Source organism: Ipomoea nil, unplaced genomic scaffold, assembly GCF_001879475.1.
Source record: "Ipomoea nil cultivar Tokyo-kokei standard unplaced genomic scaffold, Asagao_1.1 scaffold0319, whole genome shotgun sequence".
In the NCBI taxonomy this organism is placed as follows: domain Eukaryota; kingdom Viridiplantae; phylum Streptophyta; class Magnoliopsida; order Solanales; family Convolvulaceae; genus Ipomoea; species Ipomoea nil.
In genome coordinates this window covers 840984-868135 of record NW_017616747.1, presented here as the reverse complement: position 1 = coordinate 868135, position 27152 = coordinate 840984, and the positions used below count along the sequence as shown (strand labels likewise).

General features: G+C 38.6%; 2 protein-coding genes across 4 annotated transcripts; one reads left to right on the top strand and one right to left on the bottom strand.

The window, feature by feature from the left end:
- The first annotated feature begins 848 nt into the window (after positions 1 to 848).
- LOC109171547 (protein SDA1 homolog) lies at positions 849 to 27152 on the top strand. Of its 2 annotated transcripts, XM_019320587.1 has the most exons (17): positions 849 to 853; positions 13413 to 13418; positions 21771 to 22199; positions 22912 to 23088; positions 23181 to 23305; positions 23620 to 23758; positions 24070 to 24222; positions 24297 to 24350; positions 24553 to 24648; positions 24724 to 24783; positions 24868 to 24942; positions 25022 to 25075; positions 25157 to 25258; positions 25349 to 25972; positions 26060 to 26158; positions 26353 to 26460; positions 26828 to 27152. In XM_019320587.1, the coding sequence occupies exons 3-17, from the start codon at positions 21774 to 21776 to the stop codon at positions 26975 to 26977; spliced, it is 2442 nt and encodes an 813-aa protein (XP_019176132.1). In that variant the 5' UTR covers positions 849 to 853; positions 13413 to 13418; positions 21771 to 21773; the 3' UTR covers positions 26978 to 27152. The 2 variants fall into 2 exon arrangements, with proteins under 2 accessions (XP_019176132.1, XP_019176131.1); XM_019320586.1 differs by lacking the exons at positions 849 to 853; positions 13413 to 13418 and having other exon boundaries at positions 21728 to 22199.
- Positions 16916 to 21536, bottom strand: LOC109171548 (D-cysteine desulfhydrase 2, mitochondrial). 2 transcript variants are annotated; one of them, XM_019320588.1, is made up of 7 exons: positions 21424 to 21536; positions 19827 to 20150; positions 19246 to 19288; positions 18544 to 18885; positions 18029 to 18158; positions 17398 to 17571; positions 16916 to 17248 (listed from the first exon to the last, which is right to left on the bottom strand). In XM_019320588.1, exons 1-7 carry the CDS (start codon positions 21517 to 21519, stop codon positions 17026 to 17028), a joined length of 1332 nt encoding a protein of 443 aa, XP_019176133.1. In that variant the 5' UTR covers positions 21520 to 21536; the 3' UTR covers positions 16916 to 17025. The 2 variants fall into 2 exon arrangements, with proteins under 2 accessions (XP_019176133.1, XP_019176134.1); XM_019320589.1 differs by having other exon boundaries at positions 17113 to 17252.

The following is a 27152-nucleotide window of genomic DNA, read 5'->3' as shown; positions in this document are numbered from 1 at the left end:
TGAAACATTGGGAAGCCACAGAAAGAACATGACTTTTGCAAAGCTGAATCCCTTTGCAGATTTCACACGTGACCATCACCTTTTTTGGGAATGATGAAACAAGGCTTCAGCTGGACCACCTAATCACCTAATATTTCCACTATAGAACACAATACAATTTACCTCTAACATGCATACATATGCATTATTATATACGCACACAAATAGAATATATGTGCACTCACCTTTTCCTTTTCATTTTTTTTTTCACTTTCGTTGTTTTTCTTCAGTTTCTTCTTTTCACATTTTTTCGTTTCTGTGCTTTGTTTTTTTTTTTTTTTTTTTTTTTTTTTTTTTGCTTCTTTTTGCTAATATCCTAATAGTAATACTATAATATAATAATATAATAATAATAATAATAACATTACTAATAATAATGATAGTAATAATAATAACAATAATAATATTGTGTACATATGTATACAATCATTATTGCATGGACCATGGTCCATAAAATTGTGTGGACCATAGCCCCAAAAAAAAAAAAAAAAACTTGTCATATATATATAATTCGTCAATTTAATTTTGTGTGATGTATTATGCTATATATCTGTGCATAGTATATCATAGTTATTGTTATTATTTTTTTTTTGCAGCGACTTTTCGACTTTGACACATTCAAGATGGTGTACTTTCAAGATCAACGACGTAACGGGCAAGATGTCATGGTTATATCGAGCAGAAATAGTGATCATCAAGTCACACTGAAGGTTAACCCACCCATAGTACTACGCGACCCGCCAAAGCTCACGGTGTCGTATCATGCGAGTAACTGGACCCCCGAGTACGAATGCCCGCCATCCAAGGTGTGGACCTTGCTACCCGGAATGCAGCACCAACCTTCCAAAGACGCCCTTCCTACACTGGGGCGTCGTATACTTAATGCTGAGGTCTCGTGGGGCCAAGACATAGACTTCGAGGGCGAATTCACTTTTCTAAAAGGATATTGGGAGTGGGTTGAAGAAACGCTTCACTTCTCCCACGACACCTTAAAGGAGGGGAAGATATATGATGCTGTGTTTGCGTCATTATTTACATATAACCGTAACATCAACATTGTCAAAGCCTTCTGCGAAGCATGGTGCCCAAGAACCAACACCCTGATCACCTCGTCTGGTGAGGTGAGCATATCGCCTCGGGATTTGCACGTTCTTGGAAGACTACCACTGTCCGGCGGTATTTACGACGAACACATCCCAAGTGCCCTGGACCTAAAAAGGGGCCCAAACAGGTGTTGTGCAAGCTTATTCGAGGCCTTTTATCTTTTAAACCAGCAAGAGGATGGCACCCCCTTTGTTCAAGCATCGCGATGGATTGACTTCTGGTGCAGAAAATCGCGAACACATCCAGCTCCTCCACCTCCATCTCAAAAGGACAGGAAATCTCGGCCAAAGAATACCCACAACCCAAGCGGAGAACTTAACAAATCCCTCAGGTGGTTAGATGTGAGCAGGACGCCCTTTCTTGAACTAGGCATCTCTCAGCGTTTCGAAAAGGAAGCTTATTTGGCCGCGTTTTTATCTTGTTGGCTTTGCGTGTTTGTCCTGCCAGGTACACCAACAAGAACCATTCGCCCAGAGACTTTCAGGATAGCATGCATGATGGCTAAAGGAGATAAGATATGTCTTGCGGCTCCAGTACTTGCTAGTATTTATTCTGGTTTAAACTCAATCTCGGAATCCCACTCTCCTGGTCAAATAGGAGATCCTTTTCCAATCCATTACGTGTACAGCTGGCTAGCAACTTACTACCAAACCCACTTTAAGACCCCCAGCCTCACGTTAGCAAACCCAAAGATGGTCACTAATTCTGGAGAAGGTGGTGCAAGGTATTACACCGAGATGGATGCCCGTAAGAAGATATTCAAAGGGGACGTTTCTTGGCTCTGCAACTCCCGCAAGGATAGTAGAGATTTTATCTTTTACGACGAACGTAGAGGGAGTAGGGAAGACTTTGAGTACTTCATATGTTTGCGCCCCAGCTTCCTCGTTTTGCGCCAAGGGTCTCAATGCAAAGCCGAGCCTTACATGCCGCATCGCTTCAGTCGTCAATTTGGATTCTATCAAGCATATGCCCCCGGCCTGTTGGCGAAGGATGTCCGTTATGCTTCACTCACCGAAGGATTCCGACTTCATCGCCAATATGATAATATCAACTCCCAATCTAGGGCGACATTTCCCATGAGCCCGGCTGCTCCAAAGAAGCATTTTTCGAACGAGTACAAGGCCTGGTTGATCGATGTGAGTGCAAACCTTCTCGAGAATCATTTCACAGACATAGCCGTTAACGGAAACCCAAACGTACCTGTCGACGAGGAAGGAACTCAAGAACAAAGAGACCAACTGACCACCTCAAGGAACAAAAAAACACCTGCACAAGAGGACATGTCATCTCGGGATAGGGCCTCAGGACATGTCGCTCGAAGGAGCAGGGAGGAGCAAGCGAGGCAACGAAGCTCGGACGAGGACGCTGGTAGTGATGACGACCAAGATCGCTGTTGGAAACGGCCTAGAGGGAGACCATTGAACCAGGTTAAGATACTTCCCCAAATTCTCCCGTTTCGTATATCGTTGGACTTTGGCCTTTGTTAACGTACATGCACTACTTCTTACAGGATCCTGCCGAGCCACATGTTAGCAACGATGTCCAGTCATCAAATCACCAGTCTTCAATGGGACAAAGTGGCGGACGCTCTAATACCCTTGACCTCGAGGTAGAATCCCACCAGTCGACGTTGCCCTTAAACACAACTCCTCAGGAGATGCAGCCAGAGCCGTCCCAAGCCTCTATCTTCCCCGGCGAGGAGTCGTTTATATCACAATACATGGCTTTCATTGCGGGAGTTTGGAGTAGTATCTGCAGGAAGCTTAATGAGATCCCAGCTGAAAGAATTTCTTCCTTCCAAGGAAGCGTTGAAAGACAACTCCAAGAAATGGGACGGGACGGGGTGGACCTATCAATATTGAAGCGACGAGTGGCCGAGTTCTTTAACAAAGCTAAAGATTTCGATCGGGCGCGGTCGCAGCTCTCGAATGCACTGCCCGTTGAAACCCAATCCGCGAAGCTAGTTCTAACGCAAGGTATCCATGTAGAAGCTCAACGGAAGTGTTCTCAAACCGAAGCGCTTCTTCTTGACGAACAGAAAACCCTCGAAGACGCCGCCGATCGAAAAGCCCTCCTGGAGAAAACGATAAAGGATGCACAGGAAGAGTTGAAGGAGATTGAAGCCAAGAACCCGGAACTCCAAGACCGTGTGACGAAGGCTCAAGAACAACATAACGCATCGCAAAAGGCCGTGACCACCGCTGAGGATGAAATTAAACGTATTCGAGACTGCCCCACGTTGACAGATGAAGATGAAGAAAAGCTTACTTCAATCAAAAGAGAGCTGGAAGCGTATAAGGAAGATCTCATGAGCTTTAGAATACTTTAGATTTATTTATATTTTTTTTTGCTTAGAGATTTTTTTTTTTTTTTTTTTTTTTTTTTTTTGTATAACGCATGAGTTTTATACTTGGAAACAAGACTTGAATACGACTTGATTTCTCTTATCTTTTCAACAATACTTGCGAACAATTGAACTTCAGCATGAACAGAAGCAACTAAGTCTAAACCCAAACGAGTCACTCTAATAGAAATCTGACAAAAGAATTCACCCGTAATTACAACGTGAACAGAGATGACCCATCTCCAATACATCTACATTATTCGAACAAACGTGGCATAAAAGGGACACAAAGGGGTTTATTTTAGTTATGACTGAACTTAGAAGAGGAGGTGTTTCTAAGCTGCCTACGTACTCCTGCGAAGGAGATCAAGTCAAACGTAGTTCAAAGGACCATTTGAATAGGTAGGGCCGTTCACAGTTTAAACTCATGCGGGCCAGGAGTTTACCGTACACAGTTTAAGCTCGTGCAGGTCAAGAGCGTCTATGACTTGGGCCCACCCATAGACAAGCGAGATGCATTAGCAGTTTAACCACGTGCTGCATTTTTTGTGGATATCATTCATTACGTAGTCCGTGTGCTTAGGGATGATAGATCTTTAAGAATTTCCCGTTAATAGGGCCAACTCGCACACCATCTTCATCAATTAGCTTGTAAGCGCCTCCTGAGTATGCTTCTTGTACCACGTAAGGTCCATCCCATTTTGGAGTAAACTTGTGCCCAGTTTTCCTTGTAATAATGATAGGTCTACGAACCGCCAACACCTTGTCACCAACCTGAAATGAGCGAATCCTTACCCTCTTGTTGAAAGCTCTAGAAATTCGAGCTTGATAGCATTCTAAACTTTGTTGGGCCTGCAATCTCTTCTCATCGAGAGCTTCTAACTCTGCCAACCGCAACTTTACATTATCTTCGTCTGTAAGGCCTTCTTGGATAGCTAACCTTAGAGAAGGTATTTGGCGTTCAAGAGGCAAGACTGCTTCAACCCCGTAAACCAGTGAGTATGGAGTGCTTTGTGTTGGTGTACGGTATGTAGTTCTGTATGCCCACAGTGCTTCTTCCATCCTTTCTTGCCAATCACGTTTTGACTTCGACACCACCTTTTTTAGGAGATTGCATAGAGTTTTGTTAAAAGCCTCGGCAAGTCCATTTGCAGCTGCATAATAAGCTGATGAATTTCTTTGCTCGAACTCAAAAAGTTTGCAGATTTTATCCATCAATTTATTATCGAATGGTTTCCCGTTGTCGGTTAGGATATACCGAGGGATGCCAAAACGATAGATAATGTGAACTCGGATGAAATCTGCAACATTTTCCTTCTTCACTTCCTTTAAAGCCACTGCTTCAGCCCACTTTGAGAAATAATCGGTGGCTGCTAATATATACGAATGCCCTGCTGATGACTTGGGTGTAATAGGACCAACCACATCGAGCCCCCATGCATCAAATGGCCACGATGCTACCGTCGGATGTAGCGGTTCAGGAGGTTGATGGATAAAGTTCGCATGAAATTGACATGCTTGACATCTCCGTGCATAGTCTATGCAATCCTTCACCATCGTAGGCCAGTAGTAACCCATTCTTTTGATGTGAAAATGTAACTTAGGACCAGACTGATGAGCACCGCACACTCCAGAGTGAGCCTCCTCCATCGCTTGTAAAGCTTCCTCTTCGCCTAAACATCGAAGAAACACACCATCAAACGAGCGCCGGTATAGAGCATCCTTGAAATATATGAAGCGAGGAGCTCGACGTCTTACATCTACCCTCTTACGAGGGTCTTGGGGTAACTTCCCATCAACAAGGTAGTCAATCAATGATTGCCTCCAATCCTCTTTATCTACCTCATAGACAGAAGCAGTCGGGAGTTCAACAATGTCGTCAAGAGAGCCATCGTCCTCGAAGATTGGAGGGACCACCCATTTTTGGCATACTCGTAGCCGAGCCTCATCTATAGGATGTGATATAGTTGAAGCCAAAGCAGCTAAGGCATCGGCTTGCTTATTATGTTTCCTTGGAATATGCTCCATCGTAGCATCTCCTAGCCATTGCAGGAGTGTCTTTGCATAACTGTTGTATGGGATCAACTCAAGCTTTTTTACTTCGTAAACCCCAAGTACTTGGTTGATAATTAATTTGGAGTCCCCGTATATGTTAACCCTTAGTTGCTTCATATCGGCTGCAATTTCAAGTCCCTAAATGAGTGCCTGATACTCGGCAACATTGTTCGAGCAGCGTTCCGTCAAGATAAATGAATAAGGAAGCACTTCCCCTTTAGGCGTAACAAAGACAACTCCAGCGCCTGCCCCCTCTTTGTGTGCCGCTCCATCAAAGTACATCTTCCATGGAGGTAAAACTTCAACCACAAGCACATCCTCATCAGGTAGGTCACTGGACAACTCCCACTCGGCAGGAATTGGATGATCAGCTAGGAAATCTGCTAAGGCTTGCCCCTTGATGGACTTCTGTGGTACATAAGTGATCTCAAACTGTTGAAATAATAAGTACCACCTAGCAAGTCGATCGGAAAGAACAACCTTTGACATGACATACTTCACTGAGTTTGCTTTGGAAACTAGTCGAATTGTATGCGCTTCGAAATAATGCTTGAGCTTCCTGATGGCGAATACAAGGGCCAGACACAACTTCTCAATTGGAAGATATTTGAGCTCATTTGGCGTCATCATTCTACTTAAATAATAAAGGGCATTTTCTTTCCCGTTATCATTCTCTTGTGCATGTAAAGCACCCACCGAGCTTTCTTGGGCAGAGATGTAAAGGATCAACGAGCGTCCTGGAATTGGAGCAGTCAGCACAGGAGGCTTCATTAAATAGGACTTGATGCTTTGGAATGCATTCTTGCAGGCCTCATCCCATACAAACGGGACACCCTTCTTCATTAACCGGCTAAAGGGCTGACATCTTCCTGCTAGGTTTGATATGAATCTTCTTATATAAGCCAACTTCCCTTGCAAGCTTTTAAGCTCATGAAGGTTCTTTGGCTCAGGCATCTTCATTATAGCGTCGATCTTTGCTTGTTCGATCTCAATGCCCCTATGTCGAACAGTAAACCCAAGGAATTTGCCAGCAGCAACCCCAAAAGCACATTTCAGGGGGTTCATTTTGAGTTGAAACTTCCGCAAGCGGTCAAATACTTGTCTTAGATGCATCGTGTGATCTGTGCGGAGTTTCGACTTCACAACCAGGTCGTCTACGTAACATTCCACCATTTTATGCAGCATGTCGTCAAATATAGTCTGCATGACCCTTTGGTATGTAGCACCTGCATTTTTCAAACCAAAGGGCATCACTTTGTAGCAGTAGATACCTTTTGGCGTACGAAACGCAGTAAACTCCTCATCTTCTGGCGCCATGCGGATTTGATTGTAACCGGATGAGCCATCCATGAATGACATGATCTCGTGTCCAGTTACAGCATCTATCATTAACTCTATGATAGGGAGCGGGAAGTCATCTTTCGGGCATGCAACATTAAGATCTCGAAAGTCTACGCACACGCGGATCTGGCCATTCTTCTTGCGCACAGGCACAATGCTGGATATCCAAGTCGGGTATTTAACTTCGCGAATGAAACCAGCCTCTATAAGCTTGTTGACTTCTGCTTCGATTGAGGGAATGAGCTCGGGGCGGAAGTGCCGTTGAGCTTGCTTAATCGGGCGACACCCCTTTTTTACTGCCAAGCGGTGCACGGCTATCTTTGGGTCCAACCCTGGCATCTCCTTATATGTCCATGCAAATACATCGATATATTCTTTCAAAAGTGTGACATATATTTCTTCATCTTCGTTGGAAAGGAGTAAACTAATGAAGATAGGTCGAGGACTTTCAGGAGTTCCTAGATCCACCTCTTTTAGTTCGTCCACTGCGGCTTGTACCCCTTCTTCTAGCTCTTGAGGTGCATCCTCTGCATCTTCACCCTCGGTTGGAATCTCATCGTATAATGTTATATGAAATGACGATGTCATCTCATCTTGACTTGGTGTTGCCTCACAACTTGAATCAATATTTTCTTGATTTCTTTCTTGCACTTGGGTGTGTACAATGGTTCTTGGTTAGACCTTCAAAACTTCACCACACGAGACATGGATATTAACTTCCCTTCTCATGCGAGATGGAACGGCACTCCTGAGCCTTTTTGAGGGTTCCATTTCAGTAGGAGGGTTGGTCTGCTCCTTCGAACTCTGAGTAGGCCCAATTCTGTCATGTACTGATTTTCTCTTAGCCGGTTTGGAATTCGGCCCAAGTCTGCGGAAGACTGATTGTCGTGATTCTACATCTCCGATTCTATCAAAAATAGACTGTTTCTTGTCACCTTCCTCTTCATCTGTAGAAGTGATGCAATTACTTGTGGCTCTGTTTATGAATATTCGCACGGGCTTAGGGGGAACGTAACCCAATCCCTTGCGTTGATGCGGCTCCTGCTGATTTGACTTGCCTTTACCACCAGCTTCTGGGATGAGCTTCCCCAGCTTTTGTGGATCTTTGGGATCATATCCAGCTTTGAATAGAAGTTTATATGCATTAGGGTCGAAGCCGCCAGTGCGCTTAGCGGGCACTGCTTGACTTGCCCCAACTTGAGCTTCATCTTCAAGCGGTTTAACTGGAGCTGCTGCTTTTAATGTTTCAATCCTTGCGAGTGGGAAAACAAGTTCCTTGTCACGATGAGCTTGGTCTACAACTTGCTTGCCTTTCCACTTTGGATCAAGAGGTGTGTCAACATTGCTTTGCTCAGCCTCCTCTACAACTTGTTTCTTCAAGTAAAACTTTGCATCTGCAAAGTATGATTCTGCTTCAATGAAGGGAGTTTGATCAGCGATTACCTTTTCTATCACCCCGCCTTTTTCAAATATGAGGCATTGGTGCCAGGATGAGGGAACTACTCCATTCTCATGTATCCAAGGCCGGCCCAGCAGCAAGTTGTACGACGTCTTTGCATCTATCACATAACATAGTGTACTTGAGTTTAGTGTTCCGATCCTGAGGTCGAGTCTGATGGTACCCAGTGCTCTTTGTCCGCCTTGATTAAATCCTTGGATCATTAAGCGGCTTTGAGAGAGCTCATCGGTGGAGATGCCAAGTTCTTTCATAGCTCGGAGTGACAGAATGTTCACAGCCGACCCTTGATCAATCAAAATCCTTTTAATCTTTTGCTCACGAGCATAACCTTCAACAAACAACGGACGATTATGTGGTGTACCACCAAGCAATAGATCCTCATCCTTAAAAGTTATCTCGGCGGTATAAGACGCGGCTTTGTGGACTTGAACCTCGTCACCTCCCTCAATCACGGGGAATGAACATTCTTCCTCTTCAACATGTCTCTCTTTAATACTCAAGCGAGTTCCAGGAATATTTGTCCCATGCGGAGGAAGCGTCTTCGGCATGTATTGAACCAGGGCAACTGGTGTTCGAGACGTGCCGGGACGTCCTCTCATCTTTGTGTCATAGGCGAGGTCTCTTGCTGGCTTTCTCTCAACCCATTGCTTCGTTATTCTCTTCAAAGATCTAACATGTTCAGCATTGTTCCTTTGTTTTTTGCGGGTAACAATTACCCAATCCTTCTCGCATACCGGATTGACCTGTGGTAATTCCGGTTGTTGCCTAGTAGCATGTTTCACAATAAATGGAAGCGGGCGTTTGTATTGCTTGCCCCCATCCTCTTCATCACTCTCCTCAACTAACGGAGCGAACCTTCCGCATGAAATTTGATTGGTGCTGGCAGTTGCATCGGCCAGCTCAATCTTTCCATCACGAGCAAGTCTCATCACCTTATCTTTAAAGACGAAACATTTTTCAATCGAGTGTCCGAGGAGATGATGATACTTGCAATAGTTGGGGTCGTCTACCTTAGAAGCTTCTTCGGGACGCTTCATCTCCGGTAATTCAATCAACTTAAGCTTTAACAATTCATCAAACATGGGTGACACATCGGAGTCCAAGAACGGATACTGTTTTGCTGCATCTCTTCAATGATTCTAGTACCCCGAGATGGGCGGGAAAAGGACCTTAGCCTGGGATTTTCAGTTACTTTGGCAAAAACCCGCATTGGTGCTGTTTTTACGTTCATGGCCTCCTTCTTTTCTTGTTTCGGGAAGGGTTTGCCCCCTTTCTTGAATTCTTGTTTTACAGGCGCCTTGGATGAGCTAGGGATACTTGACATGCCGAGCCCTCCATTGGCTTCAATACTCAATTCCATGTCGTGAGCACGACTGGATAGTTCTTCAAATGTTCTAGGCTTGATTCCCTGCAAGATATAAGAGAGCTCGAAGTGCATCCCTTGGATGCACATTTCAATTGCGGAGCTTTGTGATATCCTCTCTTTACAGTTAAGGCACAACTCCCTCCATCTCTCGATGTAAGTGCCCGCACGCTCACCCTTCCATTGGTGGGTAGTGGTGAGTTCCAAGAAGCTGACAGTCCTCCTGGTGCTGTAGAAGCGGGTCAAAAACTCGCGCTCCATATCATTCCAGCTATCAATGCAACCATTCTCCAGGTCTGTGTACCAATCAAAGGCAGTGCCCTTCAGAGAGCGGACGAACTGCTTGACGAGGAGATCTCCGTATGTTCCTGCATCATTACAGGTTTCAACGAAGTGGGCGATGTGCTGCCTCGGGTTGCCTTTTCCATCAAACTGCTGGAACTTGGGAGGTTGATAGCCCAGCGGCATTTTCATTTCTTCAATTCTTTGAGTATATGGCTTAGTGTAAGTATATGAAGATTGTCCTCCCTCGAGCTTCCCCTTGATCGCTCCCATGATGTACTCATTCAACTGCTCAACAGGTATCATGCCCTCAGAAATCGGGATACTCTTCTCGGCGGGTGGTGGACGGGAGATTGTCTCTTCCATTCCTGGCCTACTTTGATGGCGCGAGGACTCGACATCAATCTCATCTCCTTGGGTTTGAGGCTGCTTCCCGGAAGCCCGACTTGTTTCGCCGTTCCTTCCGCTTTCAACCTTTTCGCTGAGCTCATTGATCCGCCTTTCTTGGTTATGCATGAGTGCAGCTATCCCCTCGAGAGATTTAGTGATGTTTACGAGTTGTTCCTCCACCGAAGCCGCGTTCGTTGTCATAGCGGGCATGATTGTGTATATGTGATTCCATTCCGGTGAGGTTCTCTGCAAAAGTGATGACTGTGATGAACTTCCACTGCTTGGAGTTTTATTCAAGGGAATAGGGCTCGCATGACTCTTGTTACTTGGAGCTCTCTCACTTGTAGGATTCTGGTCAGCAACAGTTTCCTTTGTAGAGGATGATCCTTTGTCATGTGCAGCTCTCCGTGACATAGTGGAGTTTCTGTCAATCCTTCGGACGATGTGGCGGGCAATGTCCTGGGCTTCGTGGAGTTGCACCCCTAGGTTCCTCACTCGGCTTCGAGTCATTGCTCCTCCCACGCCTTGGCTATCGCCGGAACCGGCCGCAGATGATGCCCTGGAGCGGGTAGCCTGAGCATATGTCATCTTGGAGGAGGGATTTCTTGATGCCATTTAGATTCCTTCCTTGTAGAGCTCGTGAATCAACAGTGAAGAGATGAGAGGCAGAGTTGTCCCACTGGGCGTGCCAAAATCTGTAAACACAAAAAAGTAAACTTTGTATATATATTCACAAAATTCCTTGTACAGTGTGTGTATAATTCAATGCAGGTACAAAATCTCTGTCTAGTCCTCTGATTCTTCACTAACGTTATCTATGGAAGTGCCTCCGGGATTCAATTAGCGTAGCCTTCGGGATTCAATTGGCGCGTGCCTCCGGGATTCAAGTGGCGTAGCTTCCGGGATTTAAGTGGCGTAACTTCCAACAACGAGCGTCAAGAATTTAGAAGCAATCAACCCTGCAATGGATTCAAATTGCCTGCAAAATCAAGAAAAATGCCTTCAACTTCAAGCGTTCTTCAATGCCTTCGGGCTCTTCAAATGCTCTCAACTCCTTAAGCCTTCAAGTTCTTCCAGCTTTCAAGTGTGTTTTGGAATGAAATGAAGGATCTATTTATACTTGAAGCCTAACCAACATTCCTCAACAAACTCCCCCTTTAATCAGTTAATTAATTAATTAATTATTCTAGAAAATGAACCTTGCCTAGAATCAAGTCTAGGTTCATTATTATATAATCTAATTCAAATTCAAACTAAATTATAATTATCTAATTCAAATATAATAAAATTAATATTATATTTAAATTATTTAAATTATAATTATAATTTGAATTCAAACATGAAATGGGCTTGGGCCAATTAATTAATTAATTCAATGGCCCAAATCAAACTTAATTGGTCTAATTAAATTAATTTAATTTCCATGATCCAATTAATCAAATTGGCCCAATCATCATTCTCAACATTGGCCCAATAACACTTTAATCGGTCCATTTATCGTGTTCAAATTTCCGGTGTCTACAGGGCGATTCTTTAAATTTCGTCCCGTACCTATAAAATATTTGGAATGATGACTCTAATTATATTTAATTGTGTATTAACGTATAGTTGATTGTGCACTTGAAAAATTATTATCAAAACACATTGTAATGTATTTTTCAAAAAGAAATGTCACATTAATTTACTAAAATCTTAAATCGTAATTGTAGGCTAATTCTAAGACTTGTCTTAGGAATTTGTGTGTAGGGGGCTTTTATTGCAGAGCACTTTTGTGAAACAACAAAAAGTGGAGACACAGTTAAAAGTTAAAAGTGAAACATATCTTAGGTGTTTTTCATGTAGCCTCAGCCCTCAGTCTATGTAGACAAACTCCGTAGGACTTTAGCCCCACCCCCCCCCCCCCCCCCCCCCTTTTTTTTTTTAATATATTAACTTTCAATTTCTCAACTTATACTAGAGGATATAAATTACGAATGGCCTTATTAGTGGCTTATCGGTCGATTGGTTGGAAGCAAAGAATTATGAAGGAAATAAATTGTAATTTGATGAAAATAAATTATGAATTCAAATCAAGACTATGTGGTCTAATAGTATCCGAATTGAACTTTCATTTGGAAGATTGTGAGTTGGTTCTTTGTGTTTTAGTAGGTTGAGAAAGTATATGAACAGATACTATATTGTAATAGAGCCAGTAGCATTCAAAAAATTATGAATTCAAATTACGTTGTTTGGCAGGAAGGAATAAAATTATTAGAATTGAGAATGAAAGAAGTAGTATAAATATTAAAATATCCTTGTGTATTATGTGTAATAATAATAATAATAACCAAAGTTAGTAGTGTCATTTCATCTATTTTTTCCTTTCTTTCCCATAAGCATAATATTGTGCCTCCCAAAGCACATTGATGTGCCTTTGAACACATTAATTTTCTTCCAGTGTATATTGTTGCACATTGTTGAGCTTTCCAGAGCATATTGTTGTGCCTTCCAGAGCATATTGTTGTGCTTTCGAAGTGTATATTTTTTGCCTTAAAGTATACATTGTTGAGCCTTCCAGAGCACATAAAGACATCGCCGCACTTGAACCTTACTATATATATATATATATATATATATATATATAAACAAAGTCTCAATAAAAGTTATACCCTTAATTTATGTCTATGTTTTTAGTGCTAACCATTTTGTAAATTGTGTTTTTAGAGTTGTATTATACAATTTTTTGGACAAAAATACTCTTACCATTTTAATTTCCATTATCTTTTTTATTATTTTTACCATACACATGCTTGCACCATATATTTTATTATATATTCTTTAACGATAATAATATTTGTAGACATTATATATTGAATTAATATAATAAATAAAATTTAAGAAAAATAGTCAAATACACTCCTGAACTTTATACGAAAAGTTAATTATGCCCCTGAACTCTTAAAAGTTGCAATTAAACCTATCAACTTGTTATTTCGTACATTTAAACCCAACAATAGTTTAATTACCTGTAATAGTATGTAAGTTACTGACGTGACAATTTAATAAATAAATAATAATAATAAATTAATATAAAATTTAAAAAATAGAAGACGGCAGCCATGGCTGTCATCCTTTGTATTATATTTTATTTTAAATTAAATTCCCCCGGCAAGAAGAAGATGTGTCCTCTGTATTTTTTATTTATTTTTTTAAAACAATTCCCCCAGTCAAGAAGAAGATGGCTGCCATTTTCTTTCTTTTTTCCTTAAAAAAAAAAAAAGAGTTTTCCCATTCTTCGCCTACATAGCTACCATCTTTTTTATTTTTTATTTTTTAAAAAAAATTTTATATTAATTTATTATTATAATTTATATTTAAAAAGTCAGGTCAACAACTTACCTGCTATTAGAGGTAATTAATCTGTTGTTGGGTCTAAATGCACGAAAATAACAAGTTGATAGGTTAATTGCAACTTTTAAAAGTTCAAGGGTGTATTTGACTATTTTTCCTTAAATTTTATTTCATTTAGATTTTAATTAGTAAGAATTTATTAGTTATTTTTTAAAATATAAATATTGGTGTTAGGAATAAATTACTACGTATAATAGACTAGTTTTTTTACGTGCTTTGCGCGAAGGGGATAATGCCCAATAATTATTTTTAAATAAGTATTCCAAAGTATATCAATGCAATATTATATAGAAGATGTTCATGCATAGGTAAATAAATGTTGAATTTATTTATTTAAATCTGTAATTTAAAGTATATAATTGCAAGATAATATATGAGAGATTGATTATAACTGTCACTAAAATAAACGTTTGCAACTTTTTAATAACGCTAGTCTAAATACTTAGTCTTAAAGCGATAGTCTAAATAAATACTACTTTTTGTTTAAATTTCTCTAATTCTTCTTAATTCTTTTTTGGGTGGCATTGTTATTGTTTTCATCTTCAGTACATGTCTTTTTTATTTTTATTGGTAGTGTGTCATGTGCAATTAGGTTACTGGTAGCAGAATAGAGGGATTCATCATGCAATGAGATTATGGTGTAGGAAGTTTTAGATTTGCCTTGTTGTGTATATGACTGAGATTTTAGTTGTAATATGAACTCTTTAGCGTACAAATACCTATTGATATTTAGTAGTGGTAGTTTTTTTCTACATATTTCATGTGTTGTGAGATGTGTGTCGTAGGTTATCATGTGAAAGTATTGAACAAAATATTAATATTTATTATATTTAATTTGTATAAATACTTGGTAAATAAATAAATAAATAAATAAATAAATAAATAAATAAATAAATAAATATATATATATATATATATATATATATATATATATATATATATATATATATATATATATATATATATATATATATATATATATAAAACATGTTTTGTATTATAATTTTGATATTTAATTACAAGATAATGTAAAAAAAAGACAATGAACAATGTAGTGAATATAATAAATTAATAAATTTGAAGGTAAGGAATTTTTGAATTGTAGAAAATCAAGATAATAGAACTAATGAAATTATATTTCTTTTTAATTTTTTTATAATGAATAATTTTTTTTTAAAAAAAATATTATAGACATCTAATTCTAAATTAATTAAATGCATATGCATTTTTTGTTGTAGCTACTAATTTATTTAATTAATAGGAGTAATAAAGTGTCGTACATACTTTTCTTCAACAATAATGAAATCAATGATTTTTTTTTTTTTAATTTCCATTCCTTGTTGAGACAAATTGTTTTGAGAGTTTGTCCATAACAATTGCTACAATTGCTGTCAATAGAGGATGATAATAAATAATTCAAAATATATGGTTACAATATATATTAATATAATGATATAGTAAAAATTAACTTACAAATTTCTTTAAAAGTTTTCATGCATTGATAAAATTTTGATGTGTAAACTTGTTCAATTGGAGCTAGTAGGATGTTAACATTGTCAATTATTTGAAAAATGATCTTACCGTTTTAGAGTCCATGTGTAATTGTATTTATGATCAACAACTTTGTAGTTAAGCCGCGCAGGTCTGACAATGATGTAAGAACAATTTTGTCTGATAAAAAAAATAATAGTATAATATTTGTAAAGTAATGTAGAATTGCACCATTATAAAAAAAATATAAAAAATATTAATACCATAATGGCCTAAATCATTCCAATAATGCAAAAGCATAATTGAAATATTAAGTTTTGTTCTAAATAATCCGAAGAAGATTAATTTTTTTAAAAAAAACTTAACCTAAATTTATTTTTTTTAATAAAAAATTCAAGAAAATCAAATGATTTTAAAGTAGTTCTTGATTTATAATATTTGATGCTCAACTTTGAATGCTATTTATTTAGTTGAGTTAATTATTTGACCAAAGTTTATGTTAAATTTTATATTATATATATTTTTTAATACATTTTAACATATTCATAATATATGTTTAACAATTATGCCAACTATACTTGGGATGAGGTTCGAACCTAAGACCTTATATACATTAAGAGTATATTAAAAATAATAAATAGTTAACGGAATATTCCGTTACTAAAGTTTAAACTAACGGAATTTAAGGTTATTTAAGGGAAAAAAAATAATATAATAGAGGGTAAATAAGGAAAATCATTAAAAGATACTAAAATCAAAATAATATGAACCATTCATTTTAAGAAACAATTAGTACCGACATTTTTTTTTATTCCAGTTAAGGGCCTAACATTATTCGCTCTTATTAGATTTGTATATGTAGATTTGTAGATGTAGATTTTGATATGCCAAAGTGTATTGTAGAACTCTTAATTTTATTTGTTTTAGATGTGTCATAGACCATGAAGGGAAATTAACAAAATTAGAAAAGGAAAACAGAGGAAGATGTATGCATATAAAAAAAAAAAAAAAAAAAAAAAAAAAAAAAAAAAAAGGAAGATGTATGCATATGATATGTATACTCAAAATCTCATCTACTCACCGATTTGAAGAAGAAGAAGACGTAAATTGAAGATTGCATGAAACTGACGTACAGATAGAGTAGTTAGAAGCCTGATATATTAACTTTAAAGTCTTAGGTTCAAATCTCACCCTCTATAATTTTAAAGAAGGCCAAATTAATTCTATGAGATGAAGTTTGGGCGAAGATTTCATGAGGTTAGATTGGCCGTGTAAAAATTTGGACACCTTTATTGTGACATGGACAATTTTGATCCTTCGTCTATAATCCCGTTAGTTGAACCTCTGAGAGGAGGATATTTCTGTCAATTCAAGCTATCTCCTTCTCTACCTTATATCTTTGTGTTGTCTTGAATTATCTGTGTTCTCTTGAATTCAGATTCAACGAAGGAATTTTATCTCAGCCAAAATTTGAAGCACCAAGTCGAAGAGATTTGAAGTCCCAATCAAAGTCAATCCTACCTACTTCGAAGCAATTGGAAAGCAATTAAACAGAAGGATCTAAAGTTAGAAGCTGTAATTCTTCCCGTTCTTCGACTACAAGGAGAAGTATATATATATATATATATTCTGCAATCAGTTGATAATTACAATGTCATTACTCATCAATGCTGCAAATTTTGTTTGTTTTTAATCACAAGAAAGCCACCAAATAGCCAACTTGATTGCCCTATTATGCAATGCAGTCACAAGAAAGCCACCAAAAATTCATTCATTCAACATTTGAAAGTAAGATCTGTACCGCTGAGCCAATCCAAACATACCGAGTGTGCCTCCTGTGTGAAGCATCACGGCCTTCGCACCTTCCTCGCGACTAAATCGCATACCCAGTTCCCAAGCAGCGAGAGTGTACACAGGATCAACAAGAACACCCGTATCCCGGGCAATTCTTTGGCATTTCTCGACTTCACCTTTCAACACTTTGCCAAATCTGTCTAAACCGGAACACAACAAGCAACAGATTCATTACTTAAAACGCCCAAAGATGGAGCGATCCAAGCTCCAATGCATTTAAAAATGACTATTGCTACAAGTTACTAGAAAATCAAGCAAAATTTTTTCCAGAAAGGATTCAATTACTTTCTTGGTAAGCTGCGTTCTACCCAGTGCACAACTCCACGTCCTTTGCTCAACAATGGGTCAATATCAGGGAGATTAAAACTCACACAAAACTCAGAAATTAGACTTTTCTCCTTTTGTCTATATCCCTCAATAGTGTCAGCCAGCATAACTGCAGTGACTTTCCATGGGAGCCTGAAAAAGCAACGCATCAAAGCTAAATATACAAAAAAGATGTAGATACAAACTATTTTTGAAAGGTCACAATTTGACCCAATTTAATATACAAGGATTAAGTTAGGGTCATGTAAGATGTTAAGAGTCTCACATCGAAAATATAAGAGAGAATATATGGGTTTATAAGGCTATGAATTAGACTAGCTAATTGATTAGATTCAGTCTTTCAGTGTGGTTTGGCCCATATGCATTATAGCCCAGTTGAGTGACCCTAGTCCAATCTTAGATTATACCATGGTAGGTTTAAAGGGAGGGTCCAATCCCAAGCCCCGCTTAGATTATACCATGGTAGGTTTCAAGGGAGGGTGTCCATAGCGGTTGTCCCACTTGAGGGGGAGTGTTAAGAGTCACATGTGCACTATAGCCCATCTGCATTAAAGATGCAAATACAAACAAATAAACAAAAGACACTCACCCTAGGCAAACAGCTCCAAGTCCTAAACCAATGGCAGTAGTACCTGTACCAGCATCTACAATAATCTTAAGTGCCTGATTTCTTCCAAATAAATGTTCCTGCGACAAGTATTCCACAAGCCGTATGGCACCTGAAATGAGCATTTTGTCAGAAACATCGGAGAGAATCAACATCGTTAACTATAAGTGGCAGGATCCTAGAAACATCGGAGAGAATCAACATCGTTAACTATAAGTGGCAGGATCCTAGAAACATCGGAGAGAATCAACATCGTTAACTATAAGTGGCAGGATCCTAGAGAACGATATCTGAAGAAAAACAAATGTGATATGACCTTTCATCTTTCCCAAAACATTCTAGTGCATTATCAGACAAGGAATGAGTATGAAAACAACATATGCACTTAATACTCGGGAAAAACATTCATGTTAGACATTATTTGTTTCAAATGGAACTCAGTCTAATCGCATAGGAGCCATGTAACATAGTAAATCTGTTATTAACTGATAAGTTACCTAGTAATCCTACAACATCTCCAGCACCTTCATTAATAATTACCACCTTCTTTTCACTTTCTGCATATGAACGAGTAGCCACTTGCACAGACTGTTCATCGAATCCTTGATTAGAGAAAGAAGCGTCCAGAAGTTCACCAAGTGAGACAATTGACCCATCACTGCCTGCCACCTTATTGGCATGCATTGCGAGCATTTCTTCTCTCTTGGCATATAGAGATCTTGGGACATATCTAACATTGCCATACATTGTGGAAATTAAATTGTAGCCAGTGAGAGTTTCAGGCTGTTCACCACGAAGAAGTAAATGTGACTTCAGTCCCCTCTCAGCACATGAGACAGCTGCATTACAGGGAAAAAAAACACAAAAAGTAAAGAAGCATGCTCAAATAAAGACTCAACTAATGTGACCAATGTTGCATAAGGTACTAGTCGGGCGCTGGGGGCGCCTAGGGCCGCCTAATTAAAAAAAAAAAAACTGCTCAAAATGACGTCGTTTTGAGCAAAAGAAACAATGAAAAAGAAAAAAAAGGGTTCCGGCTGACTCAACTGCCTAGAGGCCGACCGACTAAAAACCGCCTGCACCCCTTTTCGCCTCGGCCTAGGGGCGCCTAGCGCCTAGGCCGACTTTTAGTTTTACAACACTGAATGTGACAAACAAAACCAATTAAAATGCTGTACATTGACTATTACATCACATACCAACAGCAGCTGCATGTGCACTTTGACAACCTCCACATGTAACCTAAAAATGTTGCAATCAGAAATTGTTTTATACTTTGGTCCCATCATTAAACTAAATTTCTGGAGATATTAGTTATTCCGATTTTCCTATTTTTATCAATCAATACTAATTTATCATGAATATTCTCATTTCTGTTTGTTAAGAGTCCCACATTAAAAAAAAAACATATGAGTTTATAAAGCCATGGGTTAGACTAGCTAATTGATTGGATTCAGTCTTTTAGTGTGGTTTGGCCCATGTGCATTATAGCCCAGTTGAGTAACCTTAGCCCAATCTTAGATTATAAGACTGTTCAAACTTTTGAGTTGGCAAATCCTAATCTCATTTGGAGCATGATCTCACCAAATGTTCTCTATAGGTATGCCACAATCTCACCTAAGATATCAGAATCACCCATCACTACCCACTAGGCACTAGCACCCCATTTCAAAGCTATTAAGTTGGTCCTTGGGTAGGAATCCCAAAAGGATGCCCAATTTAATACAGGCGCTAACCATTGACATAAGCACGCATACATTGAATAAGCAATTTAACTTACCACATCAGTTACTGAATTATGTTGGAGGAGAGGGAGCAGCGCATCCAGTTTCCTTGCCTTGTTACCATTCACCAGGGGATGCAACAAATCATCCCTCACCACATAAAAGGATGGCTGGCAGTGGTTTTCAGCCACCAAGCTCTTGCCCAAGGAAGGTTGTTGAATATTGACAAAAGAAACATTATCAAAAGCATCTCCCTGCTCTCTGTACTGATTTGATACCATTATTTGGTGAATTTGGGTAGCAGCGCTCCTCAGTGCCCATTTTCTATTGAGCAATTTTGAGACAAACTCCTCGTTATGCACACTGAGTTCCAAAGCACCCTGAAAAAGGGCAGGAAATCTTCAACTTTCCTACAACCTTATTTTCTGATTGCAAGTTTCAACAAGAGTTAAAACATACATAAATACAAAGACCCGTAACACAATAAGAAAGTCTATAAAATTTTAAGCACTACTAGTCAAAGAGAAATTGACACTAACATCACTAAGTCTTCTGCTTAGTGCTCAGTTAGCTTAGCTTAAGCTTCAACCAAAAGAAGCTATTTTTAAAAACCTTCAACTACCTTCTCCAAAAAATTGGCTTTGCTTCTTATTTAACCTTAAAGGCAATTTTTTAATTTTTTTTTTTTTAAATTCTAATAGTGTTGGCCTATAAGTTTCAATAAGCTTTGGGAAAAACAACCACTTGCGTCAATTTAGTCCTCAAACTATATCCACCACACACAGAAGCAACCCTAAACTTTCATCTTCATGAACCAAAATATTTCCAAATTTTACGTTCGGATGGAATACCATTCAGATAAAGAGAACATCACCGAACCTAAAACTGATAAAACAGACAATGCCTTTTTGGAGAATAGAAGAAATCACACAATTGCAGCTACCATAAAATTCTGGCTATCCATGAAATTTCTAAGGATGACAATATATACCAAACTGACCAACAAATACATGCTGCAAAATTCATGTAGATCTGCAACATACTTGAACTTCATAATCCATATTAAAGATACCATGAAACAATATAATCATGCCCAGAAAATAATAATAAAATAATACATTTTCTCCAAAAGGTCATCCTAATTTCTTCAATGAGTGTTTGTTATGTACTCAGGCATGTGCGTCACAAGGCGATTAGGGTTGTTGGAGGTTGTCTGCGGGTTGCCTGCATAACTTTAATTGGGGAACAAGATACTGGGAAAGTTTTGAGAGTTTTCCCACATCTGATTTTATCTTAAATTCTTGCGTGTCCCCTTTATTAGAATGAGAATCCCATTTTTACTGCATAATTCTGTATTATGGTTTGCTCTAATGGTCTACTGTAAGTATTGCAGGAAATGCTTTTTTATCGACACTTCTTGAGTCAAAGCAAGAAAGTGCGTGAGTATGCATAAACTTTAGTCGATATTTAATTAAACACAAAAAGATGTTTAGAACTAAATCAAGAAAAACTACTATAGTCGAGGGTAACTACTTGTGATATGTAGGAATAGAATTCAAGAAGAATTGGACATCTACCTACTATTACAAAGCAATGTATTTACAAAAAAAAAGTAATAGAAGAAAACAAGAAGAGAGAGGAATCCCAGCGGACCTGAATACAATTCCGAACAGACCCTCTACAATGAATTCTGCAGCTAAAAGTTAAAGTTGAAAGCACGCCATTTCTGGGCATCATTTTAAGTCTCATGTTTCGAAATCACAGATTCACAGGGGAAGAAGATGAAGGAGAGAGCGCTTGAGACAGTTGTACTTTCTGGACCAAAATACCCTTCAATTCCACGAGATGACTAAAATACCCCTGGCGTAGAGTCTTTTAATGGGGACTCCTCCGTCATTTCGACCTCTCAGCCAAATCAAAAACCCCAAGTCGTTTTAGGGTTTTACGAATATTTCATAATCTTCTTCTTCCTATCACTACGTGAGAGAATGAGAGGGTTTGCAATGGCCGCCGCAGCTTCAGAGCTGCAAGGCATGCCGGAGGCATTGGCGGAGGGAATGTCGGCGTCTGGGAGGACGGCGGAGAAGCTGAGCCTTCCGAGCTTGCAATCAAAGATGAAACGCGATCCGGATGTCTATGAATCGGAGTTGAGCTTAATCTACAGTCAATTCAAGTCGTTGGTGGAGCTCTTTGAGCAACAGGCTTCCCACAACTTCACCTCCCTCAGCGGCGTCGCCACCGATCCCACCGTTGCCAAGGACCTCGGCGACAGGGCCACGTTCTTGGCGCATGTCACTCCCTTCTACCCAAAACAGCTTCCCCAATTCCCTAAAGAGCTCGCTCAGTTTCTTCGTTCCTCATCCCGGGCTCTGCCTTCCCATCTCCGGGTTCATGTTGCCCAAGCTTTGATTCTTTTGATAAATCGTCAGGTATATATTTTAATTTTATTTGCAATTATGAATATCAGATAAGTATTGAGCAGTCCACCTGGTTCAGTAGTTAATATTTGGGAGAAGAAATTAAGGTTTGAAATTCTGCCGAGGCAGTGTAGGTATTATGCCCATTCCTTTTGTTCACTCACATTTGGCCATGTACATTGAGCTATTAAGTTACCGTGATTTACATATGCTCTGTCCGGCCGGATTCAACCTTTTGGGAGAAGATTAGTATTGAGCATTTATATGAAAAATAAAATACATAAAATCTGTCTTTTTCTGTTTGGTTGGAATTGCCGACTTGCTTTACCATAAAATGGTACTTGCAGAATCGTTGTATAGAAGCTTTGTTTTTATACTTTCATCTTCTGGATGAAAATTTTGGGTCTTACTTTTTTTTTTTTTTTTTTATGACGAGGGAGTAAACCCCCCAAAGCTAGCCGGCAAAAGACCACAAGGAAGTAACCCATAGCGGGCTGGCTCAAACTAAGGGGCAAGGATTTGAGCTTGTGACTTTGTGGTTACAAATGTGGATCCATTGCCATCTTGGCTGGGGTTAACCTGTCTTTTACTATTTTAATTGTCTTGGTGATTGGGGCCAGAGGAGTACATTTTCCTGATTCAAAAAACAAATATTTCTGACTCTGATCAATGATGAAGGCATTAATATTAATACTCCATAGTTATGTATTTTTGGGTATTCAAGATGATTGACATTCGGGAGACACTTGAGTTATTCATGGAGCTGCAGACCCTAGGAGACAAAGTTCTAAGGAAGTTGGCTTTCTCACACGTTATTCATAGTATCCGGCGATTGAATCAGAAGCATAAAAATGATTCAAAGAACAGAGAGCTTCAGAGTATCTTATTTGCTATGCTACAGGTGCTTACTTGTTTTTCATGTGAACTGTTGAGTGCCATGCTGAAGTTATTTGGTTTTGTGTGATTAATGTGTGAATAGTCATCATTTTACAGCAAGAAGATGAAATAAAAGCAAAAAGAGCACTCATCACGCTCTGTGAACTCCACCGGAGAAAGGTTTGGTTTGATGAAAGGACAGCAAATGCTATATGTATGGCATGCTTTCACACATCATCAAGGTTGCGATCATTGTTATGCACTCAAATCTTTTTCAATTCCTTAAAAACCAAACTCAAAAGACTTGGTCGTCTTTGTTTTCTGGAAAATTTTCCATTTACCCAGAAAAGTAGAAAATGAAAATGGAAAAATGGAGTTTGTGATCAATTGGATTTTGTTTTTCTAAACTGAAAGAAGAACACTCTTTTCCAAATTTTCCCACTTTTTGCTTTCCATTTGGAGACTAGAAGAGTAGGGAAGTAGTGGAAAAAAGGGAATTAAAATGTCAATAACTTTTCCATGCTAAACAGCCCCTAAACATTTTTGGATTCTTCAGGATCATGATTGCTGCCCTTTCTTTCCTTATTGATTATGAGAAGATTGAAGATGATGATGATAGTGATGATTCAGACAGTGAAGATGACCAGAGTGCTCAACAGCCTATGGTTGTGGTTAATAAAGAGGCCATTTATAAGGTTGGTTGTCTTCTACATCCTTTCTTGACCATATGATTCTTTAATTGCAGTTACAATGTGCACTTAGCATGAGACCATGAGAGTTATATCTCATATTAACCAGTTACGGAGATGTTGCATTCTTTTCTTGAGGACCAGTATTTTACTATTTGATGTTCTGATTTATCCTGAAAATGACATGGAATATGTGATATTATTATGCTTTTCATGAAATTGGTTTTTCAATTTTTGAAGTTTGCTGATATTTTGTTATTGTAACTGTAATTGTAATATACTTTTATGCTTATTTTTTGCAATTCATTGATTGTTAGGCAAATAATAAGGGTACAACATCTAGCAAAAAGAAAAAGAAAGCAAAATTACAGCGTATCGTTCGAAATATGAAGAAGCAGCAGCGGTTACAAGCAGAGCAAAATAACAATTCAAACTATTACTCACCACTAAACTACTTGAAAGATGCGCAGGTTTGTCTTCTTCTTCTCTTTTGGCAATCTAAATTAGAGGCTGAATATAAGTCCATATTATATTTTCCCTGCAGGGATTTGCAGAGAAGCTCTTTTCTCGTCTTCAAACTTGTAATGAGAGGTTTGAGGTATAATCTGCAATGCCTCTCCACTTTGTGATATTATATTATTTATTGAATCCATATGAACATGCAAAGTTAAAGAACTTACACTATTCTTTCATTACTCATTTACTCTATTTTTAAAATTAAAGAACTTTTGCTTTTCTTTAAGTACTCTATTTCCGATCTTCTATTTATTTATTTATTTTGTTATATTTTTTCCCTTCAGGTCAAGATGATGTTGCTAAAAGTAATTGCACGAACAGTTGGGCTTCATCACTTAATCTTATTAAATTTTTATCCTTACCTTCAGAAATATATTCAGGTGCCCTACTTTCTATTATTCTTACATGACGATGAGCTTTACATTTTTGCTTAAGTTATGTTCCAATACATACAGCCTCATCAACGAGATGTGACAAACTTACTTGCAGCGGCTGTTCAGGCCTGTCACGATATGGTACTGTTACCTTCTGTTTTATTTTTTAATGTAATTTTACTTTCTAGCTCAATCTTTTCTCACACATGAACTGTTCTTGCACAGGTGCCACCTGATGCTGTTGAACCGCTATTTAAGCAAATAGTCAACCAGTTTGTTCATGACCGGTCAAGGCCTGAGGTATTCTATTATTCTTTCAAAAAACAAATAATGCCTCTTGAGTAATGTGGATGACACTCCTTGCTTAAAAAAATTTCAGGCAATCTCTGTTGGACTGAATGTAGTCAGAGAAATATGTTTGCGAGTGCCTCTGGTACGTATACCTTGGCTCTTGACCCCGACAATTCAGCCTGTCTCTGTTACTGGATCTCACTGTTTCCCCCTTTATTTTTAGTTAATGACGGAGGACCTGCTGCAAGACCTTGTATTGTATAAGAAATCACATGAGAAGGCAGTTTCTTCAGCTGCTCGCTCACTTGTTACATTATTCAGAGAGGTACAAGTGTCTCTTTTATTGCCTCACTTGTGCTCGGTATGAAAGTAAAAGGTCCTTCTGTATGCACGTACTAACCAGAATAACCTGCAGATTTGCCCTTCACTACTTGTCAAGAAGGACAGGGGACGCCCTTCTGACCCAAAAGCAAGACCCAAGGCATTTGGTGAAGTGCAGATTGCCAGCAATGTTCCTGGCATTGAATTGTTGGAAGAGAATGATGAGGAGAGTGATGATGATGTTGAAAGTGGGTCCATTGGCACATCCAACAATGATAATGAGAGTGATGAAGATGTTTTTCCTGTTGAAGAAGATGACCAGTCTGATGAGGACAATGTTTCTGAACATGCATTCAGTGACTTTAGCATTGATCATGGAACTGATGATGATAATGACAGTACTGATGAGCAAGAAGATGAGGAATTGTCTGATGATGATGCAGATGACTACAGAAGTGAGGAGGAGGAGGAGGATGAAGAGGAGCTTGACGGACCATCCAGTAGACAAGGTACTAGTACTCCAGGTTCTGAGGATGGGGAAAAGAAATCCAAGGCACAGAAAAGGAAGTTCGATGATTTTGATGAAGAGCTCCAAGCTGCTGGTAAGAGTCTTAGGGCTCTAAAGAAATTAGCAGGAGCAAAACTTGGAAATGACTCCTCAGATACACAAGATGGTATTCTGTCTAATGAGGATTTCCAAAAGATCAAAGAGCTAAGGGTATTCTACACTTTACTGAGCATAGGTGGATTTTGATTGTTAATCAATATCTTTGATTGATATAATGTTCCTTGCATTTGTTTCTAGGCTAAAAAGGATGCAAGGAATGCTTTGTCTCAGCATGGATTTAAACTTCCCAACTCAGACCAACTCAGTTCAAAAAGAGTTGATGCAGCAAAACTTGAGGTTTGTCTTCTCTTTCATAAATGTTGTTTCTTGTGTTCATTCTGGTGCAGTTGCTAATGCATTTAATTTGTTTGGGGTACTGTATATGTGAGGAGAAAGGAAAAGCATTTTTAAACCGTAATCTTTTCAATTTTTTTTTTTTAAATGTGTGCCTGTTGAAATAGACATGTAATGCTATTATTTCTGAATGTTAGGCTAACATAAGAAAGAAGTTAAGCAAGGAAGAAAAGCTAGCATTAATAAAAGCTCGCAGGGAGGAGCGAGGAAAGTACCAGGCTCGTTCTGCTGTGAAACAGAAAAAGGTATGTTTTCCTATTCATTCTTTAATTATTAAAAATAAAAATAAAAATTCTTGTGTAGCCTCTCTATATCAATGCTCAGATGCACTCCAAAGAATTGCTTGCATTATTTTCTCGTGAATATAGTGGTTGTTGGAAAGAATCATACACTCAAACACACTGCTCTCTGAAAGTATAATTTGTTTGCACCCCCCCCAGGGCAACCTCTAGGCTCTGATATATCTCTACCATCCTAGATCACCTGTCTTTGTCTTGCATTTTGCAGTCCATACTTACCCTTAACAGATTGCCATTGTCATTTGAAAGAACTTGTTTCTCTTTCTATATATCTTGCATTCTGATTATAACTCGCGATGCTAATTTTGGGTAGACTGGTGGTCAAAGCAATCTGCAAAAGGAACGCAAAAAACTAATGCCAATAGCTGCAAAGAGAGCCAAGGTTGCAAAATCAAGACAGGAAAAAAAGAAAAAGCAACAGCGAGCTGGCAAACAGTTCAGAGGGAGAAAAGCATGGAAATGACATACCACATATGTTTCCTACAATTTTGTGTTCCTCTCAATTTACAAAAATCATTGTATCATTTGTATTCAATTAGCGAAGAAATATCGAGTGATTATTCAGACTTTAACAGTGCTTTTTGGTAGATTTTGTGTTGTGCTCTTGCCTATAAAAATGAAATTTACAACTGAGTCAA